General features: G+C 40.2%; 1 protein-coding gene across 2 annotated transcripts; it reads right to left on the bottom strand.

Moving 5' to 3' along the window:
• Nucleotides 1–15,174: 15,174 nt before the first annotated feature.
• Nucleotides 15,175–19,276, bottom strand: RGS1 (regulator of G protein signaling 1). 2 transcript variants are annotated; one of them, XM_005216775.3, is made up of 5 exons: nt 19,192–19,241; nt 18,653–18,733; nt 18,180–18,241; nt 16,689–16,852; nt 15,175–15,995 (listed from the first exon to the last, which is right to left on the bottom strand). In XM_005216775.3, exons 1-5 carry the CDS (start codon nt 19,218–19,220, stop codon nt 15,810–15,812), a joined length of 522 nt encoding a protein of 173 aa, XP_005216832.1. In that variant the 5' UTR covers nt 19,221–19,241; the 3' UTR covers nt 15,175–15,809. The 2 variants fall into 2 exon arrangements, with proteins under 2 accessions (XP_005216832.1, NP_001185992.1); NM_001199063.2 differs by having other exon boundaries at nt 15,176–15,995; nt 19,084–19,276.
• Between the last annotated feature and the right edge of the window lie 7,806 nt (nt 19,277–27,082).

Below are 27,082 nucleotides of genomic sequence, written 5' to 3' on the forward strand. Positions count from 1 at the left end.
GTTATAAATCTTAAACTTTTGATACAGATGCGATAGAGATCTCAGATAATCCTTGCAGGAGTTTTGGAGGTAAAGTAGCCCTTCCTGTGTGACCCAGTTGAAGCAAGACATTTGGATCCTGCACTGACCAGTCCTTGACTGAAGGTTGCGTCCAAAAGCAGCTGTAAACCTGGCCACGCTGCTTCCGGTGGATGAGGGCAGTTCCTGGAGAGGAAGCACCAGTGAGCTGTCAGCCACCCTAACTCCCAGCTCTGGAAGAGAGCGCTTCAGGTCTGAAGGGATTTTGCCCTTACAGTATCCTCTACCATCCGCCCCTCGCACCACCCTCTTATAATGGTTCACATGGAGTGTTCACCCACATCCAGGAATAGCTGCCCAGGTTCTGGAAGTTTTCTTGGGGAAGACTTCTCAGAGGCAAATCAGTGGGATGGATGACTTCACCGACACCATCACTGCACTTGGTTAGAGACCACACTTGGTCCTTTCTCTTCTGTGACTCATCCTAGATTCCTCTCACTTTGGGTCAGGTCTTCTGATGCTGTTGGTGCCTTACGTGGTGAGGTGTCCAGGGCTCTGATTTCCACGTCGCCACACCTCTCCCAGGCCTGCCTGCTGCACTGGTAGCAAACATGGACACTCCGATTCTGGCCCTTTGGTTCCCAGACCTGTGGATTCTACAGCACCGTGTAATGGTCATGAGGAAGGGTACAATTTTTTTTATTCTAGGGGATGACACACCTTCCTTGAAGGCTATCATCTCAAAGTGGAGCCTCAGCTGTGCCATAGTAAGACCATTCCATGAGACCTTCTGGCAGGAAAGGCAGATTTGTACCCCAATATATACTGATTCAAGTCAAGATGAGTCACTGCTTCTTAAGAGTGGGAGGGATCCAGTGTAATCAACCTGCCATGAAGTGGTTGGTTGTTCTCCTTGAGGTTTCATTTGTTGAACATTGACTTCTTTTTCTTTTTTGAAAATCTATTTGGGATATGCTCTCATTTAAAAGAAAAAAGTTTGTTTTTGGCTCTGCTGGGTTTTCATTTCTGCGTGGGCTTTCTCTAGTTGTGGTGAGAGGGGCCACCCTCCAGTTGTGGTGCCTGGGCTTCTCGTTACAGAGGCATCTCTTGTCGCAGAGCATGGGCTCTGGGCCGGGAGGCTTCGGTAGTTGTGGCACATGGGTTTACTTGTCCCATGACATGTGTCTTCTTGGAGCAGGGTTGAACCTGTTTCCCTTGCTTTGGCAGGTGGATTCTCAACTGCTGAGCTACCAGGGAAGTCTTGATTTCTTTTTCTTTATGGTTGAACTTTGGCAAGGGCAGTAGCCAGAGTGGCTTTCAGAGATGGAAGTCCATTCTCTTAGGCCGGCCATCTCTACCACCATGGCTGTTCTGTTCATGAACCCCAAAGGGCTGGCTGATGACCGAGGCTGTCTGAGGTCAGCTGTCATAGTTATTCTGTCTGCTTGGTTGTTCTCATCTTTTGTGTGGTGGGTGTTGCCGTGTAATATAAAGACTTGCATACTTTCGAATTCTCTGATAGGTCCACCCACGTGAATCTTCTCAAGACCTTTTTATTCCCAACTATCCAATCTCTCTCCTTCCAGGCCCCAGTTCACCAGCCAAGCTGTTCACCACTTCCCATGAGTCAATATCGATTCTAACCTCAGGTCACTTTTCCTTCCATATGAAGTGGATGAGCAGGTGCATTGTCCCTAATTCTGTGCCTGGGAAGGGTTTCCACTTGTTGCTCCCTTTTGAGTCTACCTCTTAGTAGAACTATATTGCAGAATCAGTCCATTTTCAGCTAGCCCCTACATACTATCCCAGCACAGAAGTTGTTTTCTTCCTCCATCATTAGTCATGAGGGAACCCTGAGCTCCTGCTGAGGTTCAGTTCTGGGCTGACCATTTCCATCTCTCAGGCGATTGCTGCTGGGCCCACCTGATCTTATGTTCTGATGGTCTGAGAGAACCCAGCTCATCTTGATTAGGCCCGGTCACCTCTGGGATCTCTGAGCTGGGCTGACTTTTCACATGAGTCCTAACTGAGACAAGACCCCTGAGTGTTTGCTCCCTACATCCATCGTCCACCGTGTAAAGATTGTGCCACTGTCTTACACTATCAGTAACGGAGTAGTAGGCTGATGGAACTTCAGAGTGAAGTTAGCAGGCCCGTTTGACTTTCTCCCAATGCTCTGTGCTCTGCTCTGACTGTATCAGCAGTACCTTGGCCCCCACTTTGCTCTTATTTTTCTATTTCCCAAGTACCCAGAACCTGAGTGGGGAAGGACATTGAGCCCTTCAAGATCACCACACAGGAAGCTATTAGGCTACTGTGACTGTGTGTCTGCGGACGGGGTGGTGACGTCTCCTGCAGCATCACCCCCTTTACCAGGTCTTCTCCTCCCAGTGTGGATGGGGTCTCTTGCCAGCTCAGTGTGTTGCTCTGTCTTGTCACCACTCTGCTCCTGACTCTAGTGGGGTGCTTTAGCATCCCTTGAGGACACCTTGTTCCCATGCGTGTCCTCAAAGTTTTACAGAACGCTCATGAGGTGTATGTGTGTGTGGAGGGGTTGCCCATTTACTGCTCATAACTCTTATGCTCTCTCCTCTCCTGCAGATTTTGGATCAGCATCAAAGGGCAATCTGAGCTTCAGGCACCAGGTATATCTCAAGCACCTTTCTCCTTCAGCTCTGTCCCACTGTTTTTTTTTTTTTTTTTTTAATTTGTTTTTTATTGCAGATAATTGCTTTATGGAATTTTGTTGTTTTCTGTCAAACCTCAAATGAATAAGCCATCAGAGTAGTCGCTCAGTCGTGTCCGACTCTTTGCGACCCCATGAATTGCAGCAGGCCAGGCCTCCCTGTCCATCACCAACTCCCGGAGTTCCCTGAGACTCACTTCCATCGAGTCAGCAATGCCATCCAGCCATCTCATCCTCTGTCATCCCCTTCTCCTCCTGCCCCCAATCCCTCCCAGCATCAGAGTCTTTTCCAATGAGTCAACTCTTCGCATGAGGTGGCCAAAGTACTGGAGTTTCAGCTTTAGCATCATTCCTTCCAAAGAAATCCCAGGGCTGATCTCCTTCAGACTGGACTGGTTGGATCTCCTTGCAGTCCAAGGGACTCTCAAGAGTCTTCTCCAGCACCACAGTTCAAAAGCATCAATTCTTTGGTGCTCAGCTTTCTTCACAGTCCAACTCTCACATCCATACATGACCACAGGAAAAACCATAGCCTTGACTAGACGAACTTTTGTTGGCAAAGTAGGTATACATATATCCCCTCCCTTTTGAACCTCTCTCCCTTCTCCCTCCCCATCCCACCCCTCTAGGTTGATACAGAGCCCCGTTTGAGTTTCCTGAGCCATACAGCAAATTCCCGTTGGCTATCTATTTTACATCTGGTAATGTAAGCTTCCAAGTTACTCTTTCCATGCATCTCACCCTCTCCCCTGCCTCCCCATGTCCATAAGTCTATTCTCTATGTCTGTTTCTCCATTGCTGCCCTGTAAATAAATTCTTCAGTACCATTTTTCTAGATTCTGTATATGTGTATTAGAATACAATATTTATCTTTATTTTTCTGACTCATTTCATTCTATATAATAGGTTCTAGGTTCATCCACCTCATCAGAACTGACTCAAATGCATTCCTTTTTATGGCTGAGTAATATTCCATTGTGTATATGTACCACTACTTCTTTATCCATTCATCTGTTGATGGACATCTAGGTTCCTTCCATGTTCTAGCTATTGTAAATAGTGCTGCAATGAACAATGGGATACATGTGTCTTTTTCAACCCTGGTTTCCTGAGGGTTTATGCCTAGGAGTGGGATTTCTAGGTCAAATGTGGTTTTATTGCTAGTTTTTTAAGGAATCTCCATACCATCTTCCACAGTGGCAGTGTCAATTTACATTCCCACCAACAGTGTAAGAGTATTCCCTTTTCTCCACACCCTCTCCAGCATTTATTGTTTGTAGACTATTTGATGATGGCCATTCTGTTTGGTGTGAGGTGATATCTCATTGTGGTTTTGATTTGCATTTCCCTAATAATGAGCAATGTTGAACATACTTTCATGTGTTTGTTAACCATCTGTATGTCTTCTTTGGAGAAATGTCTGTTTAGATCTTTTCCCCACTTTTTGATTGGGTTGTTTGATTTTCTGGCATTGAGTTGTATGAGCTGCTTGTATATTTTGGAAATTAATCCTTTGTCAGTTGTTTCATTTGCTATTATTTTCTCCCATTCCGAGGGTTGTCTTTTCACCTTGCTTATAGCTTCCTTTGCTGTGCAAAAGCTCTTAAGTTTAATCAGGTCCCACTTGTTTATTTTTGTTTTTATTTCCATTACTCTAGGAGGTGGGTCATAGAAGATCTTACTCTGATTTATGTCATCTAGTGTTTTGCCTATGTTTTTCTCTAAGAGTTTTATAGTTTCTGGTCTTACATTTAGGTCTTTAATCCATTTTGGGTTTATCTTTGTGTATGGTATTAGGAAGTGTTCTAATTTCATTCTTTTACATGTAGCTGTCCAGTTTTCCCAGCACCATTTATTGAAGAGGCTGTCTTTGCCCCATTGTATATTCTTGCCTCCTTTGTCAAAAATAAGGTACCCATAGGTGCATGGGTTTATTTCTGGGCTTTCTATCTGGTTCTGTCCCCACTGTTTTTAGGCCTGGTTTGTGCATTTTGAACCTCTCTCCTTTTAGGATGAATTGTTTCGTAGGTGGTTCTTTGGTCTCTCAGGAAAACGCCCTGGTGAGTTCACTGCCCTAGTCTTCCTGGTTTGCACTGAATTCACACTTCCTGCCTGATGCCCAGCTTAACTGCAGCTCTGCTTTCCAGAGCCTCACACTACATTTGCTTGGAATCCTGACTTTTACTTGGTGATTGGCTCTGATTATAACCCTCAGAGGATTTATATCTACATCTATCGTATGTAGCCCTAAATGGAGTCAGAGTGAGTGAGCTGAAAGTACACATGGCCTGGCCAACTTGTTTCCACGTCATGTTTTTATCAGTTGCAGAAATTTCCATCACTAATCCTTTTCCTGCTTCTTAGTCGTCACCTCCCATTTTTTATGTTGTTTTTGGCATTTTCTGTTCTCAGTTGCATCCGAAACAAGCTTTTCACATATTGTTCTCATCCACGGCTTACATCCTCTCTTCCAGGCAGCTCTATCTTGAAGAACATCACAGGGTCAGAGAGAGAATCTTTGCCTCGTGTGGGAACTGAGTAACACTGCACTGGGGTGGAGACCTCGCCCTGTTTTTTTTTTCCAGGATGGTGCCATATAGCTTTCTAAATGAAAAAGAAATTGCTTAAACTTAAACATATATCAGTGTCTTTATATTTATCAGGATAAAACTCTCTAGTTACGCTAACAAATCACTGCCAGGTCTTAAGAGGCTTTTGGTTTTCACTCACACAAATGCCAAAGCAGTTTGCTTCACTGTTTCAAGTGTGACAATTCCTCCGTGTGACTTTGCAATGTCAGCGTCCTTCGCTTCTGGCAGTGCATGTGGGGATGAAAGAGGCAAACTGCGTGTCTTCTTGACAGCTCTGGAAATGGTGTCTGTCCCTTCTGTTCACCCCACAGAACTCAGTTTTGTGGCTCTAATAATTCATGGTAAAATATTAAATTGCAGTTGAAGGAAAAAAATGCTGAATTCAAATAAAAGAGCTACTAAGAAGTATATATCCAAATACTGACTGTATAGAAATATTCATGGTGGTGGTGGTTTAGTTGCTAAGTCATGTCCAACTTTTTGTGACCCCCATGGATTTTAGCTCGTCAGGCTCCTCTGTCCATGGGATTCTCCAGGCAAGAATACTGGAGTGTGTTGTCATCTCCTTCTCCAGGGGATCTTCCTGACCCAGGGATCACATCCCACATCTCCTGTGTCTCCTGCATTGTAGGCAGATTCTTTAACACTGCACCATCTGGGAAGCCTGCATAGAAGGTTCTGCATTTGCCTTTCACTCTAAGGGGGCTGGGAAATATGGTTTTCCTGGCGTCCATGGAAAAAGCCTAAAACTGGTGAGCATCTAAGCAGTCTCTACCATACCCTCATACAAGGAAAGAGGAAAAGAAATCATTACTTGAGGACAATAATAATGGTGAAAGCAAAAAAATATAGATGTGACCCAAGTAATATTAGTAAGTAGTAGGACAGACTTGTTCTAGCCCTTTAATGGTATAGCTCAGTAATGCCAGAATTTTCATTTATTTGAGTTTCAGAGGTTGCAGTTAATCCAGTAATACTTCAAAAAGTCACCTGGGTTATTCTGAGTTTAACCCCTGCTTTGCTGTGTGCCTGCCAATTCTCTGAAGCCACATCCTTCCTCCAGGACAAAATCCCCAGTCCCTCCTCTGAGCTCACATGGCCCATTGTTCTGTCTGCTGAGAGGAGACTGGGATAGACCCCAGGAAGTCCACAGGAGCAGAAGGGCAGGACGTATGTGGTTCCTTAGCCTCCCAGAATCTGGGGAGAGGAGGTCTGGGCTGCTTTCGCTCTCTAACAGGCACTCTGGAAAGGGGCATGCACCATCCAGCCAGGTTTGTGAGCGTGGAGGGAGAGGACTTGCTGAAGGAGGCATGCTTGCTGTGACTGGATGCCCATGGATGTTGCATATGGAGCTGATGGCACCTGGAGGCCTTTTGGCAGGTTGGGACCACACAGTCTCTCCCATCAGGGGGAAGAGGGGGTGCCAGTCCTGTGTGGATTTTCATCAGGGACCCAGAGAAAGCTCAGGGGAGGGTGTCTCTTAGACAGTCTTGCTTGCCGCTCTTCCTCATCTCTCTCAAAATGCTTAGTCTATCTGCCTGCCTCTCCTGCTGTTTTCTTTCCGAGAGCACCAAGAGCCTCTCACTAGCTGGAGCCGTATCTTAGTCATCTCTGTTTCCCTGGCACCCAGCAAAGCTTTTGGCATGAAGCAGGTATCACTGATTGGTGAGTCTATCAAGGAAGCCATCATCTAGTTCAATTCTAAAGGCACACAGTGGAGCCTAGAATTCTGAATATGAATTAAGAAACCCCTGAGCAAGGAGTATTTTGTGTTTATTTTCCCCCTCAACTTTGAGACTTCTAATCACCTCCTTAGATAGTATGAATTATGATCATTCTAGTCAAAACCATGCCAAATAAACATCCTAGGAAGTATCTTACTCAGTTCTTTATATGGGAACGTGTTCTACCCATGACTTGTTAGCAGTGGGTCATTTGTAAGCACTGAATTAACTGACAGATTTAAGGTAAAAAAAATCAAAAGAGTAAGACACAGTCTGTTTCTATGGATATCTCAAGCTGAGGGTTTCAAGGCAGAGCATGAAAGGTAAGACCAGTGGAAAGAATGCCAATTTTACTGATTTAAACCTAGCCTGAATTTTAAAAAACTGAATTTTTACCTTCTGGGTTTGACTAAAATAGCAACAGGTAGTGTGGGGAGAGGATAGGATAATATCTGAACTCCGCTCCATTCCTGTCCGTTTTCCGTCTCTCTCCAGAAATGAAGGGCAAACTCGTCACCTATTTTGAGGAGTTAAGGTAAGAATGACTGAAGGAAAAAAGTGTGCCAGGGGAATGACTGGCTACCTTCAGGTTTCTCATCTTCTTTCTTGTCTCCATGGATAAGAAATGAGCACTAGAACATTCCACTGGTCACATGGATTCACTGTCAAGCTAGGGGCCAAGCCTGCCCTCTGAGGACACAGAATTCCTGCCGCAGAGTCACGGTCATCACACCCCTTCATGCTGTCTGCTGCTGCTCATCACTGGGGCAGTTTCTGTTTCTGTCTGACAGCCTTGTCTCTCTCGTCTGGATCCTACACTTCAGTTTTGTTTTCTGTCTTTAAAAGGTGCTTTCAATCTCAGCAATTTCTTGCTGCAAATCTGTTGAGTATCTTCATCCTTGGTTTTTATTCTCAGTCTGGATGAGGGCTTTCAAGACTCTGCTTTTGTCCTAGAGATCTTTGAGGGAAAAAATGTGGAATGCTTTGTATGTAGGTTCGTTATGAATAAGCTGTTATCTGTTGAAAGCTCTACATAATTTATTTTGCATGTGGAGCCTCTTACAAACATATGCCTTAATCTTCCTCCAGGGATCCCTTCTTCTGAGTTGTTTGATGCATATTTGCAGCTGAAAGACCTCAAAGGTGATCTATTTAAAACTGAGCTGGAAAGGGCATTGTTGTGATTTTAAGGGCCCAGGCTAGACACCACAGAGGTACCACCCATGTTCTTCTATCTTATTATTCTCACAGCAAATCACTCCCCGAATCTTGTCCTTTCTCCCTCTTCCCATTGCCTTGATTTCTGCCCTGATTCTCTCTTGCTGGGCTACAAAACTGCTTTCCTCTTTAGCTTTTCTTCCTGAGTTATGTCTTCCTTTGTAATTGTCTTCCACACCAAATCCGGAATTAGCTTTTAAAACACAAAGTAGTCATGTCACTTGCAGGAAGGAGCTTGACACAGTGCAGAGTCTTCGGAAGCACACACTTATTGTTGTTGTTGTTGCGTAGTTGCTAAGCCACACATACCTGGATTCAAACCCTGGGTCTGCCACTCACTGGTTCTGTGCCCTTAGATAAATTTGTCCATCTTTTTGGTTATACTTTTGTTGATCAATAAGATGAGGTTAAGAGTGGTTATCCCAGAGAGTTCTGATGTGGACTCAACAAGTAACTTGTAAGTCAACGCAAATAGTTCTGTCTTTTGCTCATTTCTTCAAACTTCAGTGGTGACCTATCATATAAAGGATAAAACTCACACTCTTTGGAACGACTGTGTTTCTTTTCAGAATATGCCCTAAACTACCTTCTCTGCTCTTCCTTTTATCCTCTTGCCCCCATATATTCCAGCCACACTGAATAAATCACCATTGCTGAATACAGAGTATGATTTTTTCTTATTTCCTGACCTTTTCACAAACTATTTCCGAAATGTCCTCACCTTCTTTCTTCCCTGGATGGGGTTTATTTATTCTTCAAGATCCAACCCAATTATCCCTTTCCTCTGGAAAAGATGGAGAAATGAGCCAGCTAATATCATAACAAGCAAAAGTGCATATTAAAATCAGAACAAAACCAAAATCTTTTCCCGGATGAACCAATCTGATGTCTATTTTAAACCATTACTACTTGAGTAACTATTTTTTGCTAAGAAAATGTGCAGTTAAAGAACTTTTTAGAAGGCTTATGCTTTTCACTTGAGAAATAGGAGGCTGGTTTTTCTCTGAGTGACATGGAGAGTGTCTGTGTGGAGGGTCCCTAAACTCTTAGAAATTGCACATACTCAGCTACATGGATTGTGGACCTCTGACTCTGCTTGGAGATTGATAGGAGAGAGAGGAAGGATGATAAGGACATTTAATTCTGAAGTGTAATGACATGGCTGACACAGTGGTCCATGTCTAAGACACGGGCTTACCATGCGCCATTCCTTCTTATGTAAACCGAACAGCTCCCTGAGCCTGGGAACTTGACTTCTTTTTCAATCATCAAGACTCCTGCCACAGGTCTTCCCCAAATGGCAACATTCCAGATTAAGGCAAGATCCACGTGGGTTTATAAATTTGGTTCTTTTGGGATTGGATTAGAATCCTTAGCCTAATCTTTCATCAATTATGGCAGTTTTAAAATAATATAGACAATTCTAAACTATAGCACAATCACTTTTGGCCTTAAACTTCAATTTGAGAAGATAAAATATGTGTGGCATTTCAGGGCAGTCAGGTTTTCAAATGAGATGTAAGGTAATATAAACATTCAAGACACTCAGCCAACTCGTTTCCTCTCTCCATCTATCCTTCCCTTCCTCTCTTTCATTTCTCTTTCGTCCTGTTTTCAAATTTCAAGTGAAATGAACCACTGAGGGGTACATACCCAGTTAAATACTGACTATATAGAAACATCCATAGAAGGTTCTCTATTCTGCCACTGACTTATTTGTAGACAAGTTTCATTTAGATTAGGAACTGAGTAAGATGCAAAATTTTGCCATTGGAGTGATACATTTTTAGCTTTTGAAACTAAGCAGGACCTTGCAGAGCTTTCCTGAGGTAGACTCCCCTCCCTTATGTCCCCAGTCTCTTGTTTGTAGAAAACCTTTAGCCTCCTAGGTCTTCCCTGAGTTCCAAAGAGCACACTTAATCAGAGAAGTGAGAAAATACAGAAAGGAAAACAGTCAAACAAGATAAAATAATGGTATTTTAGCCATAAAACAGAATCATGAACCTTTATTTTTCTCCTTAGGGGCTGTAGATAATATTCTGAGCCACCATGTCCTCAAGTTATTTTGCAGATACTAAAACCCCAACTTCTGCTTTATTGACTATGCCAAAACCTTTGACTGTGTGGATCACAATAAACTGTGGAAAATTCTGAAAAAGATGGGAATACAAGACCACCTGACCTGCCTCTTGAGAAATCTGTATGCAGGTCAGGAAGCAACAGTTAGAACTGGACAGGGAACAACAGACTGGTTCCAAATAGGAAAAGGAGTACGTCAAGGCTGTATATTGTCACCCTGCTTATTTAACTTCTATGCAGAGTACATCATGAGAAACGCTGGTCTGGAAGAAACACAAGCTGGAATCAACATTGCCGGGAGAAATATCAATAACCTCAGATATGCAGATGACACCACCCTTCTGGCAGAAAGTGAAGAGGAACTCAAAAGCCTCTTAATGAAAGTAAAAGTGGAGAGTGAAAAAGTTGGCTTAAAGCTCAACATTCAGAAAACGAAGATCATGGCATCTGGTCCCATCACTTCATGGGAAATAGATGGGGAAACAGTGGAAACAGTGTCAGACTTTATTTTTCTGGGCTCCAAAATCACTGCAGATGGTGACTGCAGCCATGAAATTAAAAGACGCTTACTCCTTGGAAGGAAAGTTATGACCAACCTAGATAGCATATTCAAAAGCAGAGACATTACTTTGCCAACAAAGGTCCGTCTAGTCAAGGCTATGGTTTTTCCTGTGGTCATGTATGAATGTGAGAGTTGGACTGTGAAGAAGGCTGAGTGCCGAAGAATTGATGCTTTTGAACTGTGGTGTTGGAGAAGACTCTTGAGAGTCCCTTGGACTACAGGGAGATCCAACCAGTCGATTCTGAAGGAGATCAGCCCTGGGATTTCTTTGGAAGGAATGATGCTAAAGGTGAAACTCCAGTACTTTGGCCACCTCATGAGAAGAGTTGACTCACTGGAAAAGACTCTGATGCTGGGAGGGATTGGGGGCAGGAGGAGAAGGGGACGACAGAGGATGAGATGGCTGGATGGCATCACTGACTTGATGGATGTGAGTCTGAGTGAACTCCTGGAGTTGGTGATGGACAGGGAGGCCTGGTGTGCTGTGATTCATGGGGTCGCAAAGAGTCGGACACGACTGAGCGACTGAACTGAACTGAAAACCCCACCAGGTGCAAGAAATTAACTGCATGCTGTTCACAAGCAGGTAGACCCTAGACTGATTGGAACCAGAAGGTTGAGATGTTGACTCCCAAAATACCACCTGTTACTTCATCATCAGCCAATCAGAAGAATGTCCATGAGCTAATCAGACACCCTGCAATCCTCACCCTAACACTGACTTCAAAAACCCTTCCCTAAAAGCCACTGTGGAGTTTGAGTCTCTTCAGCCTATTTTCCTTGCTTGGTCCCATGTTGGATGCCTGGCAATAAACCTCAATGTGCTGTCAGTAGATCACCATAGCCTGGTGTCAGTAGATCCACCACAGACTGGTGTCAGTAGATCCGCCACAGCCTGGTGTCAGTAGATCCGCCACAGCCTGTAGTCAGTAGATCCGCCACAGCCTGGAGTCAGTAGATCCGCCACAGCCTGGAGTCAGTAGATCCGCCACAGCCTGCAGTCAGTAGATCCGCCACAGCCTGCTGTCAGTAGATCCGCCACAGCCTGGAGTCAGTAGATCCGCCACAGCCTGGAGTCAGTAGATCCGCCACAGCCTGGAGTCAGTAGATCCGCCACAGCCTGCTGTCAGTAGATCCGCCACAGCCTGGAGTCAGTAGATTGGTTTTGATGTTGGGCAAGTGGATCCTAGTTTGGTTCCGTAACACTTTTAGGATACTGGTCTCAACAAGACAGGCAGTGGTATTTCTGCAGTTGGGCAGTATATATTGTTGTTGTTATTGTTCTGTAGATTGGATTTCATGCAGTCTTGAGGAAATTCTCTTTTTCTGTGTACTAACAACATTTATTTATATCTGTGGTAGTTTAAATCAGCTTTTACTCTATTTTTCCCTTCACATATGTCAGAATTTCTTATTTTTAATGACAAATCATCAGAGATTCCTATTAATATAGCCAATCTAGTCTATGTTTGCATACAAAGTAAAAGATATTTGAACTTTAGTTTTATCCTATATGTGCTAAATGTGTACTTTTTATTGGACTTCATTCAGAGCATCTGATTTCTACCTTCATAGATTCCGACTTTTCTAAAATATACATACTATATTAGGATTAATGTAAAATATGTCTGAGAAAAGTATATTTGTTTTTAATTTTTAGATGAATTGATTTTCATACATACAAATCATACTTATTGTTCACTGCCAGTGCTTTACTATCACAATAGAACACAGCATATGAGCTGAGCATCTCAGATGGAGTGAGTGGATCAGATTTCTCTAATCATATTCCTGTAAATGATTTAGTAAAACATCCACACCATAATAAGCAATGCCAATGAAAAGAAATCTTTTCAAGTTTTCTGCAATATCTTGAATCTCTGCAGCCATGGTGACATTTTTTTGTCATTTTGAAAGTGAAGAAATGTCTTACATGTTTGTTTTGATCATCTGTCCTTAAATTGGATGTCTGTTTAACATGATATCTTATGAAGACAAAGACCAGAACCATATATTTTATGACCAATGTGTGTATTAGACAGTGGCACTTCTAATTCCTCACAGTTTGAAGGGCCTGAACTATTTAACATGACGGCAGTGCTAGAAATAGGTGCAGAGTGTTTTGTGTTTATATGGACTCAGTTCACCTCCAGTAGACATTGAAAATAACTATATAGTGATATAAGGTATTAGAAAGCCTTTATAGAAGAGTAATTCTACCTGTGCCTTGAAGAATTCATTGGATTTTGAAAACTAGAAGGAGGTAGGAAAAAGCATTTGTAGAGATAGTAGATTAACCAAAGGAAAGTGAAGATGAAGGCTTCTTCAAAAAAGACAAGTAATGCAGAGTGATGTCAAGTAGGAAGGATACCTAGAGGGGAGTCATGCAAATTATACCTTGAAGATCTCACTAGGAATGTTTCTAATTCTAGAAAGTGAAATTTATACTCTATATTGTATGTCATGGGAGATGACATGGCCAGATCTGAGTCTTGGAAAGTGACGTCTGTGGCTATTCAGAGGTTGGATTGAAAATAATTGTCTGGAAGAAAGGAAACAAATCACATGAATGAGCAAGCAGTGAGATCCCATGTTAGCGCAGGGGGCACAGAAAAAGAGCAAGTGACATGCCAACTGCACACATAGATTTTAGAAGGATAACCGAGGGAATTTTGTGATGGAATGAGTAAGGGAAAGAAACACCTGATGATGGTGATGAAACCGGACTTCCCTCCTAAGCCTCTTTTATAATAGTTATAGCTGCTAAATCATGGAATTAAGTTAAGGTAGAGACATTGAAAAGGAGAGATATTACTTTGCCAACAAATGTCCGTCTAGTCAAGGCTATGGTTTTTCCAGTGGTCATGTATGGATGTGAGAGTTGGACTGTGAAGAAAGCTGAGCGCCGAAGAATTGATGCTTTTGAACTGTGGTATTGGAGAAGACTCTTGAGAGTCCCTTGGACTGCAAGGAGATCCAATCAGTCCGTTCTGAAGGAGATCAGCCCTGGGATTTCTTTGGAAGGAATGATGCTAAAGCTGAAACTCCAGTACTTTGGCCACCTCATGTGAAGAGTCGACTCATTGGAAAAGACTGATGCTGGGAGGGATTGGGGGCAGGAGGAGAAGGGGATGACAGAGGATGAGATGGCTGGATGGCATCACTGACTCAATGGATGTGAGTTTGAGTGAACTCCGGGAGTTGGTGATGGACAGGGAGGCCCTGCGTGCTGCGATTCATGGGGTCGCAAAGAGTCGGACATGACTGAGCAACTGAACTGAACTGAACTGAACTGAGAGACAATTTGGATTGTCCCGTGGAAATTCAGGAACAGTACTTTTAAAACCCATCTACATATTGCACCATTGCTATGTGCCTAATGACAACCTAGTGTGTACTGAGAATGTCCAGAGTATCACATTGTGGTGTGTGGATGGCTGATGATTCAATAATACGTGGGACACGGGTGCATGGGAAGATACAACTTTGCAGGATACGCTGGGCTATACATCATCTTGATTATCTTTATGTAGGTGTTCCTACAGAGCAGCCTTGTGTTCCTATTTAAGTAACACCTAGGACTGCAGAAGACTCGAGGATTTAGGAAATGTCTTCTGGCCAGTTGAGGGCAGTGTTGTGGAGTAGAAGGAGCAGAAATGGTGTGCTCAGAAGGTTTATGTATATAATCCCTGGCTTTAGGACTCTCTCTTAACCCCAGGATTCCTGACCCTGGATAACCAGAGCATCTTCAGAATCACCTGGAATTTCCTCTTAAAATATAGATTCTCTACCTTGGGGATTCTGCTTCAGTCAGTCTGGAGTAGGGTCCTGAAATTGGTGTTTTGTTTTTTAACATCCTAGGTAATTTTAGTAGTTAAATTTGGGAAATAGCAATTTAATCTTACTAGTCACTGCTTTCATAGGATTGATATAGACATTAAATGAGAAAATACATTTGACTTTTATAAGCTTTAAAACATAATAAACTACTAGTTGTTAATTAGATGACTTGAAATAAAATTTCCCATTCCTTTTAAAGACTTCAATTTCTCATCAGTTTGAAGCATGACTGTATGAGAGCATATTATATTTGTTTGATCTTTATACATTGTGATAGAAGAGAGAAGACTAATGAATTCTGTCCAATACATGCACATAATACATATAATATAAATTAATTGGATGATAGTTTTTGATGTTGAAGAGGTAAAAGAGAGTAGACTCTTGCTTAAATTTCTGTTAAATCTGAAAAATAAGCACCAGATTTTAAAGATGGCAAGAAAATATAAACAGAAATCGTTTCTATATTTTTAATACAAAACTCACATTTATTATTGACACTGTGATAATTTAATTTACAAATATATTCTGACTTTCCAACTTTAAGGCAATAGCTTAAGTTAAATACATTGTTCTCTTCTTCATCTCTTTCAAGCCCCCCAAACAATCAAACAAACAACACTGAAAAACTTGGTCTGCAACAGCAATGGAGATTCTGAAACACAGACTTTTCAAAGTAAAAGAAATTTTAGCAGCTCAATCCAGTCTCTGTATAATACTATGCAGCATAAATACCACTTGACCTTGAAGCTTACAGCATGTTTTAATGAGTTTCAAAATCTTTTTTCACAGTTTCTGTGTGGCGAGTGTTACCCGGCCTTCTCAGTGCTGAGGGATGTTCTAATATGCAGGTCCACTTGATTTTATGACAGTATCACAGCATCTCCTTCCTTCTACCATCTCTAATGTTCACCTCACATGTCTTCAGCCCTGAGCCTGGATAGCTTCCATGTTAGTCTGTTCTGAGTCATGGGTTCTTCCCTTGGGCCTGTGAGTTGTCCAAAAAGGCCAAAGTGTTCCCCCAGGGAGCCACTCTCTTGCCTTCCTTCTGTACTTGATGCCATCACTAATTCCCTCCAGCCAGGAGCCAGTCACTTTAGACTATTAGCCTGAAGGTCATTCAGAAGATTTAAGTATATATTTGACTTGAGGAACCTGGGATATGAGTCCTTTTCCATAAGAGTATATATGATTTTTTGGGCTTCGTCAAAAGATGTGGGTGTTGGTGCTTTAATCTTCTTTGCTGTAGATTCTCGAGTGCGGAAGTCAATATTGATCTAAAAAAGAAATCCACATTAGTTCATATACACTTCCCATTTGTTGTATATTTTATGATGTTACTGTTGCTTTTAAACTATCTGGGGATGGTGGCTCTAAACTGTTATTTAAATTAGCTTGAATATCTCTTGAATGCCTATGCTAAACATGCCTTTTACTAGGTGTGGAGGAGTTAAAAAGAAATATCACAAAGAGGCAGAGATATCTTTGTTCCAAGTTAGCTTACAGTCTCTCTTAAATATTTATATAAGGTGACACATGTATCAAAAAATGTGATGTGCACATTTACAGGAACACAGGATGCTTGAACCAGGAATATTTAGCATGAAGTGGGCATTACTTCTAACTGGAAATACTTCTGCTGCTGTAATCCAGGTATTGCACTAATCCCTCCTTTTCCTAATCCAAGATGAGCCAGCTCATCCAGGGTCCCCTGACACACAGTTCTGGTAAGTGTCACCTTACTCCTTACCCCACCCTATCAAGTTAGCTTGTTTTACAAAACCAATCTTTTATTTAATCTTTTCACAGATATAGAAAATTAGATTATCATTGCACTGAACTATAGAAATACACTTAGATATACAGCAGTGAAAATCATGATGCTCAGAAAGGATTTCATCTTGCAACTATGTTGAATGTTATCCTGTATCTAAATTCCTTTACATATAAGCTGATGGTAATAAACTCACTTGTTTGGCAGCATCTGACTGCACAAATGCCTTATAGATTTTCTCCGCTTTGCAATGCAAAAGATCAGACTTTGTTTTTTTATAGTCTTCACAAGCCAGCCAGAACTCAATATTCTCCTCACTGAACTCAGACTTCAGGAAATTTCCAAAGACGTCTTGACCAGCTAAAAAGACAGAGTGAGGGGGTAAGATAAATTAGTTGAGCCAATAAATGAATAACTTGGAGAAATTTTACAAGAAAAATACTAGCATAGTCTCTGTGTACAAAGGAGAGAGTTGGCTCCTGCTGAAATAGCTGTTTGTAGAGATGGGAAAGCCTTAGAGATCCCTTCATTTATAGTTATCTGTGGTCAAATTCACTTGTCACAGTCACACAGCTGCTTAGTGGTAGCTACAAAACTGTGCTTTACTTTCATCTGCTAATCAAATTAAAATTCTGCTCTGCAGATTAAAAAACAGTCTCTTGTACTACCAACCCAGCCAGAATGCAGAGTATTTTAGGGAATAAAATACTGACAAAAGGCATTGATTGCATGCTAATCATTAGCAAATATAATTTCTCCATCCAACTCACATAAGTCAGAAGATGTGAGGCCTGTATGTTACATATGTATGCTGTACTGATTATATTACTGAGGCCTTTCAATGGGCCATTTCTATAGCATCATTTGTTTTTCTGAATTGTAAACTAAGGCAGATAATAAGCAGATGAACCAGATTGAACTACTTGATCCCCATGTGAGGGTGTTTGGGAGAAGAGGATCAGCTCCCCGGATAGGGACAAGCTGCCCATCTATGTCCCTGACTGAGGTCCTAATTTTAACAGGATCCCAATGTCTATGATGAGGGTTAAGGTGAGCTGATTTCATTCACCGTCTTCATCAGAAACTCCCCACAAGACTCTGTGGTTTAAAGTCTTTTATTACCATATCTATGTTATAATGTGTCATGTTTTATATAATGTGATTATATGCCATGTGTGTCAACCACCTTCAAGGCAGTAAGACACTGCTTTTGAATCCTTGTTGCTCTAAAAATGCCTGCACATAAAAGTGGGCTAAATGAGTGATTTAACGCATATATGAATGGAGAATATAATTAATGGACTGAGTGAATCCTGCTCCTTATATCCCATGGTACAAAAATACATCTTTTAGGTAAGCTTTCAAAATAGTGGTTGAGATGTTTAATTGACTTCTTAAAAGTTTAAACTCCAGAAACCCAGCCTAATTTTAAATTTTGCTCCTATAATGACCCCTGGAAGTACCTAGATGCCTTGGCAAATTTTTCTAAAGGGTGGAAGCAGCACTGAGCTCTGAGCCGTGACACCACAGTGAGGCATAACGTGCTGAAGTTGTCAGTGCTGCACAACTGCCAGAGGGCAGCTTTCCACACACCCTCCACCCACAACACTGTACTTTAATGAGTCTGTTCAATTTGTCTGCACACTGAGATAAAGCCAGAGACATCCAACAGTTCATCTGCACTTACTTTGGTTGGCAAGAAGTTTTTCCAGGGATTCAGACCACTGCTTCACTTCATCAGCAGAGAGTCTGCAAGGGGGCAGTATTTACATCCATGAGTATTTTTTTGTGTAAACACAAATGAAATCAGAATGCTGCTGCATTTTGATAATTTCCCAAACTAAGATTCTATGACTAATAAATTTTATTAAAATGTATCTATAAGAAAATAATAATTCGCTTAGAATTACTATTGTTATGAAAGTATCTGCCAGTAACATGTGAAAAATATCCAAATATAGCCTAACAGTATAATAAATAGCAAACATATGCACACACATTTGTACTTAATTTACATTGGTACTAATGTAGCTTAATCTTATTAGGCTTGTTCCTTAAAAGAAACAAAGTCCATTTTATCAGTATTACTGTCATGTTAGAATATAGAGCTAGTGCAGAGGCTGCTTATGTAGTGACAGTTGCATGTATTAGTATACTTACAGGTCCTTGGACTTGGAAGACTTCATTCCAGATTCCAGATGTGGGATCATAGATCTCAGGTATGCTTTCACGTCCATTCCACTACAAAAGACACAAAAGTAAATATTCATGTTTATTCAGTACAATACCTTTTATTAAAAAGAAAAGAACATGAAGTTAACCTCTCTAAGGAATCAGGAAAAAAGCTGATACAATGTATGGCTATATTAAAGAGACAGCCACTTTTTATGAGCCAAAGTCTGGAAGAATTCCCACTTCATTTAATGCCCTAGCATGATTCACTTTTAAATACAACCAAATATACTTATAATTCACAGAGGTCCTTGCTCTGATCTAGCTAAACTAAAGGCTCATATTTTCTTCCATTCATTTTCAATCGTTCTGCCATTAAAGATCACCTAAGTCCAAGTTCACAAAATGAAGGAACTTACAAAGTCTTGGGCCTCTTTTTCTGCGTTTTGTCATCTAGAAGTGAATGATCAGTTCCTTTCAGTTCCTTTGGGTTAGCAGAGAGGAACATGCCTGGCATTTTGTCTAACCTTGGCGTGGAGATGGCTGCTGCTCGCATCGTCTCTGGAGGCAAATGTCTGTGAGTCCGCGTCTCTGCCGCTTTATATAGTGACGGCTCACAGGCCCTCGCTGTGCAGACAAGTCTGTTTATCAAGTGATGTTGCCACAGACGCTGGAAGTTCCCCCTTTCTTGGTGTGTTGTGACGTGTATCTTGAAAAAAAAATGAGCATACAGTGATGTTTGTGGTTAAAACCTAACCAAATGAGACTAGGTCACTTGATTAGACAGAAAGAAAGAAATTTAGGCCTGCAGAGGCACACACACACACATACCACATGTTAAATCACTCTTTGGTTCTAGAGGATGCTTGTTTTTTCATAAAGACTGCATGTTTCAATGAAACGTTTCATTTGGTGGATTTACTGTATCATGGAGACTAGAGATGGGTCCCCTCCATGATTTGGATAGTCCTTGACTATAAATTCATTTGATCACAATATTTTAAAAGACTTTTTTTTTTTCTTTCAGAAAGCAGTGTATAGAAATACTTTTTAGTTTATTTGTACAATGCATATATCTGGTAGGAAGGAGAGTTATGAGAAATTACCCTAACTTTTCCCTACTTCACATCTCATTCCTTATTTCTGTGGCAAGAAATTTCCATGTGTTTTCCAAGATGTGTGCTAGACATTCTACTTGTGACATACAGGATGATCTTAAGGAGCACATGAATTTTAATATTTAGTTCAAATAAGTAATATATCAAACTGAGTTTTTTGTATACCACTGCTTAGGATAACAATAAAGTAAAATTTAAAAAACTGTAAACAAAAGAATCATTAACATAAAATATGACATAATATGCAAATACACTGATACAAAAGAATTGCACAGTATCAGGATAAAAACTGCTCATGGTAAAAATAAGAATATATTCAGCCAGGCCAATAATATAATTTTTAGATGATGATTTGAATTTTGGCAGTGTCTCTGGAGAGATATAGTGTAGCTTTAATAAAAATCAAGAATTAAAATAAAACCCCAAGAAAGTGAAAGTGAAACTTGCTCAGTTGTGTCCGATTATTTGTGACCCCATGGACTGTATGTCCATGGAATTCTCCAGGCCAGAATACTGGCGTGAATAGCCTTCTCCTTCTCTCAACCCCAGGGATTGAACCCAGGTCTCCCACATTACAGGCAGATTCTTTACCAGCTGAACCACAAGGGACATCCAAGAATACTGGAGTGGGTAGCCTATTCCTTCTCTAGGGGATCCTCCCAACCCAGGAATCGAACTGGGGTCTCCTGAAACCAGATGACTAATCACTAATTATTAGGGAAGAGGGGTTGGTTCAATATAAGCTCTTACAGAGTTTGTATATACAGTGTGATTTATTTATAGACTGTCCAGTTTATATTTTACCCCTGAAAAGACAAAATGAATTTTACTTAGAGAAGCAAGCTTCTGAAAGTATTAGGTATAGTTGACAAAAGGGAATTGAGTATTACTCTTTCTATGTTAGTTCTGTCATTAGGATAAAAAAATATTTTAAGGAATCACATTTATATTTAAAAATTTACTTACATTTGATGTTTGAAAGATAATGTGATGCATTTAGGAAGAAAACTAGTAAAATAAGCTGGTCTCGGGAAGTTACCCAGACAAAAATGATGAGGTTCAGAGACGGATGACATAAAGACATTCATTTGTGTGTTTCTTGTAGTTCAATCCATAGTTACTTTTCAGTTAAAATCTTCAGCATTGCTCATGTTTATTTATTTAATAACCTCTCATTCCTCTAGATAATTGTGGACATGTTATGATAGAGAAAAATGATTTAAAGTTTACTTCTAAAGGCCACTATTATTGCTATCAAAATATACTAATAATTTGCAAAGCATATTTCTGTAACAGTAATTCCTTTGGATGTTAATAAGTGTTATTAGAACTATGATACCAGCTGTAGCAATGGTTCTGGAACCACATAAGTTTGGGAAATGTTGGGTTAAAGCTGAATAAACTTTTAAAATTAACCACCACTGATCTTCTGAGAACCTATGCACATTTATCAGTCTAAATGGAGGTGGGTGGTGTGCAGCAATGTCCTAACATTTTTGAGAACTGTACTTTCAGTAAGTAGGGAAATAGTTTGCACAAATAATGTTCTCTTGATAGCATGTTAGGAAGCTCTGGTAAGAGAGAGCAAATAAGTATTTGTCTCTCTTTCTTATGTATTAGTAATTCCTTAAACCTCTAATCTTTTGCTACCTTGATATAGACTTTCAAGCTCAAGCATTTGCATGCAGTTACAATTGTGTGCTTTGAAGCCCAAATGGAGAACTAAACTCCTGATTCAGGGGGAGGGGGGAAATCCCTCTGAAATTCACAGTGGGCTGTTGAAGCCACCTCAGTGGCACACTAATGTAGCTGCAGTTTCAAAGGCTGCTTGGCAGCACATGCAAAGCCTGTGTGTACCAGAGCTGGGCAGATCCAGAGGAACTGGATCAGCAGGGTTGATGGTCTATGGCATGGCACTGAAGTTTCCTATCAGTCATACCACATGTTGCTGTCTGATTCCTTTCTGTGAAATCTATTAAGAAATGACAAATGATCAAATAGCATCTTTACTTAATCAATAACTTTGGTTGAAATAGTAGAGGATTTAACAAAAGTCAATAGGATAAACAGGGGCTCTCACAAACATGATCTTGTCTGTATATTTCTTCTGTGAAACTGTGCTTGAGTAACCAGATTGCAGTCCTAAGAAAAGGAATACTTCATGTTATCTTTTTTTTTTTTTTAATTAATACTTTATTTTTGGAGCTTTACAGTAAAATAGAGCTGAAAGTACAGAGTTCCCACATATTCCTTCCACTCCCACCTCCCCCGCAGTCTTCCCCACCATCAATATCTCACATCAGAGTGGTGTGTTTGTTACACAATCAGTGATAAACATACATTGACACATCACTGTTACCTCAAATCCTTAGTGTACGTTGCGGTTCACTTTCGGTGTTGAACATTCTTTGTGTTTTGACAAATGTGTAAGATATACATCTACCATTATGGTGTCATAAGAAGAGACATTGTGCATTAAAAATTCCAGTGTTACCTTTTAAAATGTCTAGGAGATATGGTTCAATAAAACATTTAAGATTATGGCTATCGGTTTCAATGGGGATAAATTTTCATCTTTGCTGACTTGATTTTACATTTAGTTTCCCCTCCAGCTGCCTGAATCCTTATAGGGAGGGCTTTGCTGCATGACTTTTCCAGTCTTGATATAGATTAAACTGATGCTGAGCATTGCTGACATTTTACTGTGGGCATTAGGAATCACGGGAGAAAATAATGATTATGAGATTGTATTTTAAAATAAGAAATAAGAAAATAAGAAATAATCTTACTGTGGTAAGATTCTGTGACATGAACAGAAATTTTGATCCATTTAAACAAAATATTTTGACTTAATAAACTTTAATGGTAGTCCTACAATGTATCAGACCAAAGTACTGCAGATACAAAGGTGAATAAATATCTGTCCAAAGAGGGGTAGAGTATAGTCAGGCAGACAGATACTTAAGCAGGTCATCAGAGTGGAAAGTGCCATCACAGAGGAATGCACTAAGGAGGGGCTAACTCTGAAATTGTGGGGCAGAAGCAAAGTGCTGTAAATAGAGAGCCCAGAAATAAACCCACACACCTTTGGTCAATTAATCTTCTACAAAGGAGGCAAGATTATACAATGGAGAAAAGACAGTCTCTTCAGCAAGTGTACTGGGAAAGCTGGACAGCTGCATGTAAATCAATGATGTTAGAACACACCCTCGCACCAAACACAAAAATAAACTCAAGAATGCTTACATATAAGATATGACACCATGGAACACTTAGAAGAGAACCTAAACAAAACACTCTCTGCCATAAATCATAGCAGTATGTTCTCAGATCACTCTCCTAAGGCAAAAGAAATGAAAACAAAAATAAACAAATGGGACCTTATCAAACTTGTAAGCTTTTGCACAGCAAAGGAAACCATAAAAAACATGAAAAGACAACCGATAAACTGGGAGAGAATATTTGCAAATGATGCAACTGACAGAGGTTTAATTTCCAAAATACATGAACAAACAGCTCATCAATATAAAAGAAAAACCAAACAACTCAATCAAAAAATAGGCAGAAGACATAAACAGATATTTCTCCAAACTAGACATACAGATGGCCAATAGGAACATGAAGAGATGCTCAATATTGTTAATTACTTTAAAAAATGCAAATCAAAACTGCAATGAGGTCTCACTTCACACCAGTAAGTGTGGCCAACATTAAAAAATCTACAGATAATAAATGCTGGAGAAGATGTGGAGAAGAAGGAATCAGGGATGGAGACTGGTGCAGCCACTATGGTGAGCGGTATGGAGGTTCCTTAAAAAGCTAAAAATAGAGTTACCACATGACCCAGCAATCCCACTCTTGGGTATATATCTGGAAAAGACAAAAACTAATTTTAAAAGATACAGTCATAGCCCAATGTTCATAGCAGCACTTTTTGCAATAACCAAGACACGGAAGCAACCTAAATGTCCATTAACAGACGAATGGGTGAAGAAGCTGTGGTGCATATCACAATGGAATATTACTCAGCCGTAAGAAAGAATGACACACTGCCATTTGCAGCAACATGGATAGGCCTAGAGATTATCATACAAATGAATATAGTCAGACAAGACAAATATGTCACCTATGTGTGGAATCTAAAAAACAGTACAGATAAATTTGTTAATATTTACAAAACAGAAACAGACTCACAGACATAGAAAACAAGCTTACGGTTATCAAAGAGGAAAGCAGGTGGAAGGATAAGTTAGGACTATGGGATTAACAAATAACCACTACCATACAACAAAACAGAGAAACAGGATTTACTATAGAGCTCAGGGAACTATATTCAATATCTTATAATAATCTATAAGAAAAGAATGGAAATAAAAATATATATATATGTGTGTATATATACACACATAACAGAATCATTTTGCTGTATATACCTGAAACTAACAACAATATTGCAAATCAACTGTACTTCATTTTTCTAAAAATATCCTATTGCCATTTACTACAAAATCAACATGTGCTATTCCACCTGTTTCTGCATGCAAAAGCATCACCCCCTGGAAAGTACAAAAACCTGTAGTGAAGAAAATGGTCTTCAGCAAGTAGATACCTCTTACATACATGAAGACCATGGAAGAATGGATCTGAACATATAAAACTTTGCAGAGTTGTTGTTGTTTTTTTTTTTTTTTGAGTATAGTTGGCTTACAATATGGTATTAGCTTCACCACAGCAAAGTAACTCAGCTATATGTATACATATATCCCCTCTTATTTTTTTCTTTTAAGATTCTTTCTCCATGGAGGCCCATATAATTTGCAGAGTTTAAAGGAGTCTATGAAAAGCTTTGTTGAATTTGCATAAAGTCTCACTGGTTAGGGGTTTCAGTTAAGGTCACTACCTGGGTGTGTTTTGTCTCCTTCCCTCTCCAGGCTTGTGGGTAAGGCCACCGACAGTGTTTCAGCTACATGTCGTAGAATTTATTTGAAAAGCTTCAGCAAAGGTAAATTTGGAAAGAGTTTTCTCTGTGTCTAAGTAGAACATCGATGGGGTCATTGTTACTTACTTGATATCATTGATGAAGAAAAGGATCAAATATTTTAGACATGTTTGCAGTTTTATTTTCTAAACGAAGAAACCAACTGATTGATAGGTTTTATAAGAGAAGATCTTGCAATTTGGGAAATTTCAGTGATCTCAGTAATAGCAAACTGAGCAAGATAAGAATCTAGTTTCTTTTTCTCACCCTGCTCTAATCTACTTATAGTAAACACCAAAGCCCTCCTTTCTATAATTTAAGAGATTATAAGAAAATGACCTTCAGTGAACTGAGCTCATGTGATTCACCTCACTCACCCCTGGATCTCATCTTACCAATAACATTCTCATCTAGACCCACCTTTAATGTTATTATCACTGATATCCTTCCTGCACATTGGATTCATTTTCATTTATTTTCACCCATGATTTATAATCATTTCAACAAGAGAAAGTAGTCTTGTCAGACTCTATTTGATTATGCTTTGCAAATAAAATTGGGCCAGTGCTAAGGCAAGCATTATTCACAAGTTCAGATAAATGGAAACTGTGCTACAAGAACATTGACACGTTATTTGCAGTTGGACTGGAACGTTCTGTTTCATGACACAGGACACAAATGCAAAGGTAAAGACGCTCAAAGGTCAGATTGGAGAGGCCATTTGTATTGGAAAATATATTTTAGTTATCAGAGAATAGCTTCAATAAATGACTGTGTTAATATTTCAAGTTGCTAACAACTTGATTCCAGTGATTTGCCTTTGCTTTTACCACACATTTAAATGGTTAACAACAGTGACTTGTATCCTTTGTTTTTCTCCATTAATTGTGTGATTTTCCTGAAAGAGTCTATCTTGCCTGACATGTTCTATCCTTTCCACTCATTTCTTGTCATTATCCTAACTGCATTTTTTTTTCATGTCTTTTCTAATGTTTTGCTTTTGTGTTTATTTACTTTTATTTATTTATTTTTACCAAGTAGTGATGTTGGGCCCTCTGAAGACTTATTTCATCATAAATGTCTTACTCTCAAAATAAGTCATAATCTTCCTTCTTAGGTGAACAGCTTAAAGTCAGTGGTGACCCACTCTACGATTTTCATGGGTCAGATGGTCTGTGGTCCTCCACAGTTTCCATTGCCTATATGTTTCCAGTAGGCTTGATTCATTATCCCCTTTTTCATTTCCTACAAAAAATTCAATGAAAAGTCTTATGTCCCTTAAATCCTAGTAATGTGCTAATCTTGCTGCATTTCAAAGGGCTGTGGTTCCAGTACCAAGCTCTAACTTTGGCCTGATTTGTGAGTTTGATTGTATCAGCTAACTACTTACCAGTTTCCTCTGTGTAGAAGTCAAAAGAGATTCTTAAGCCGTTTCCCCCATGGCAGCGGTAGAGGGAGATTTTTGCTCCTTTTGAGATTCTACGGTGATCAAGACTAGACCCCGAAAAATTAGGGTTTAGATGTAATTTGTTGTAGGTAATGTATTTTACACTTTTATTCCTAGGCAAGGGCCCTTTGCCTAGACTTCTTAAAACTCAGTAAATTTGGCATGCCAGCTGCTCCAAAGGCAGGGCTCCTGGCACAGCAGCTCTGCAGTCACTGGGCCAGTCTTCCACACCATTCCTTTCTCTATCCGTGTTTATTTGTCATGGGTCTCCTTTGCTTTTAGCTAGTGTGTTTTTGTAAACTAATATGATAGAGATAAGTATGTTCAAGATGTTAACGATGTGGAAATATCACAGACTATTTCTGCCAGCCCCAATTTAATTTTCTCACCATCTGCTTTTTACAGATACTCAGCTGGAAATATTGATTACTCCCAACTGCAGACCTTTTCCAGCTCTGGTTTTTGAGCCAATCTGTGATGAGTTTGGAAAGCGCTAAGTTATTTCATTTTGAGTTAGGAGTGGTGGAAAGTTTCTATTGTGATGTCTGTTGTTAAGATGGAATTTTCATGGTTGCAAGTGTCAGGAACCCCATTTTGAGTATGAAGTAGCTCAGGCAAACAGGATGATAATTGAAGTATCCTGGGAGTACCTCAAGTGATAAAAGGAAATGCTGAACAATCTAACCCTTTGGAGGCCAACTAAGCTTAAGCTAGGCCTCAGAATGTTTGTAAAGTATGAATTTGCTTTAGACCAGGAGTACCTCCAAATTGAGGCAATGGCTGCCACCAACTGGGAAGGTTCTATTCAACAATTCCAAACGTAGCCCCTCTTCTAGTTTCTTCCTGTCTCTGTTTTCTCCTCCTATGTGTTTTGC

Source organism: Bos taurus, chromosome 16 (genome assembly GCF_002263795.3).
Source record: "Bos taurus isolate L1 Dominette 01449 registration number 42190680 breed Hereford chromosome 16, ARS-UCD2.0, whole genome shotgun sequence".
Taxonomy (NCBI): Eukaryota; Metazoa; Chordata; class Mammalia; order Artiodactyla; family Bovidae; genus Bos; species Bos taurus.

Coding starts and splice junctions, on each gene's coding strand:
- RGS1 (NM_001199063.2), bottom strand. CDS start 19,220: ATGCGAGCAGCAGCCATCTCCACGCCAAGGTTAGACAAAATGCCAGGC. Junction 18,734..19,083: donor AAAAAGAGGCCCAAGACTTT/GTAAGTTCCTTC, acceptor TGTCTTTTGTAG/TGGAATGGACGTGAAAGCAT. Junction 15,996..16,688: donor AGTCAGATGCTGCCAAACAA/GTGAGTTTATTA, acceptor TTTCTTTTTTAG/ATCAATATTGACTTCCGCAC.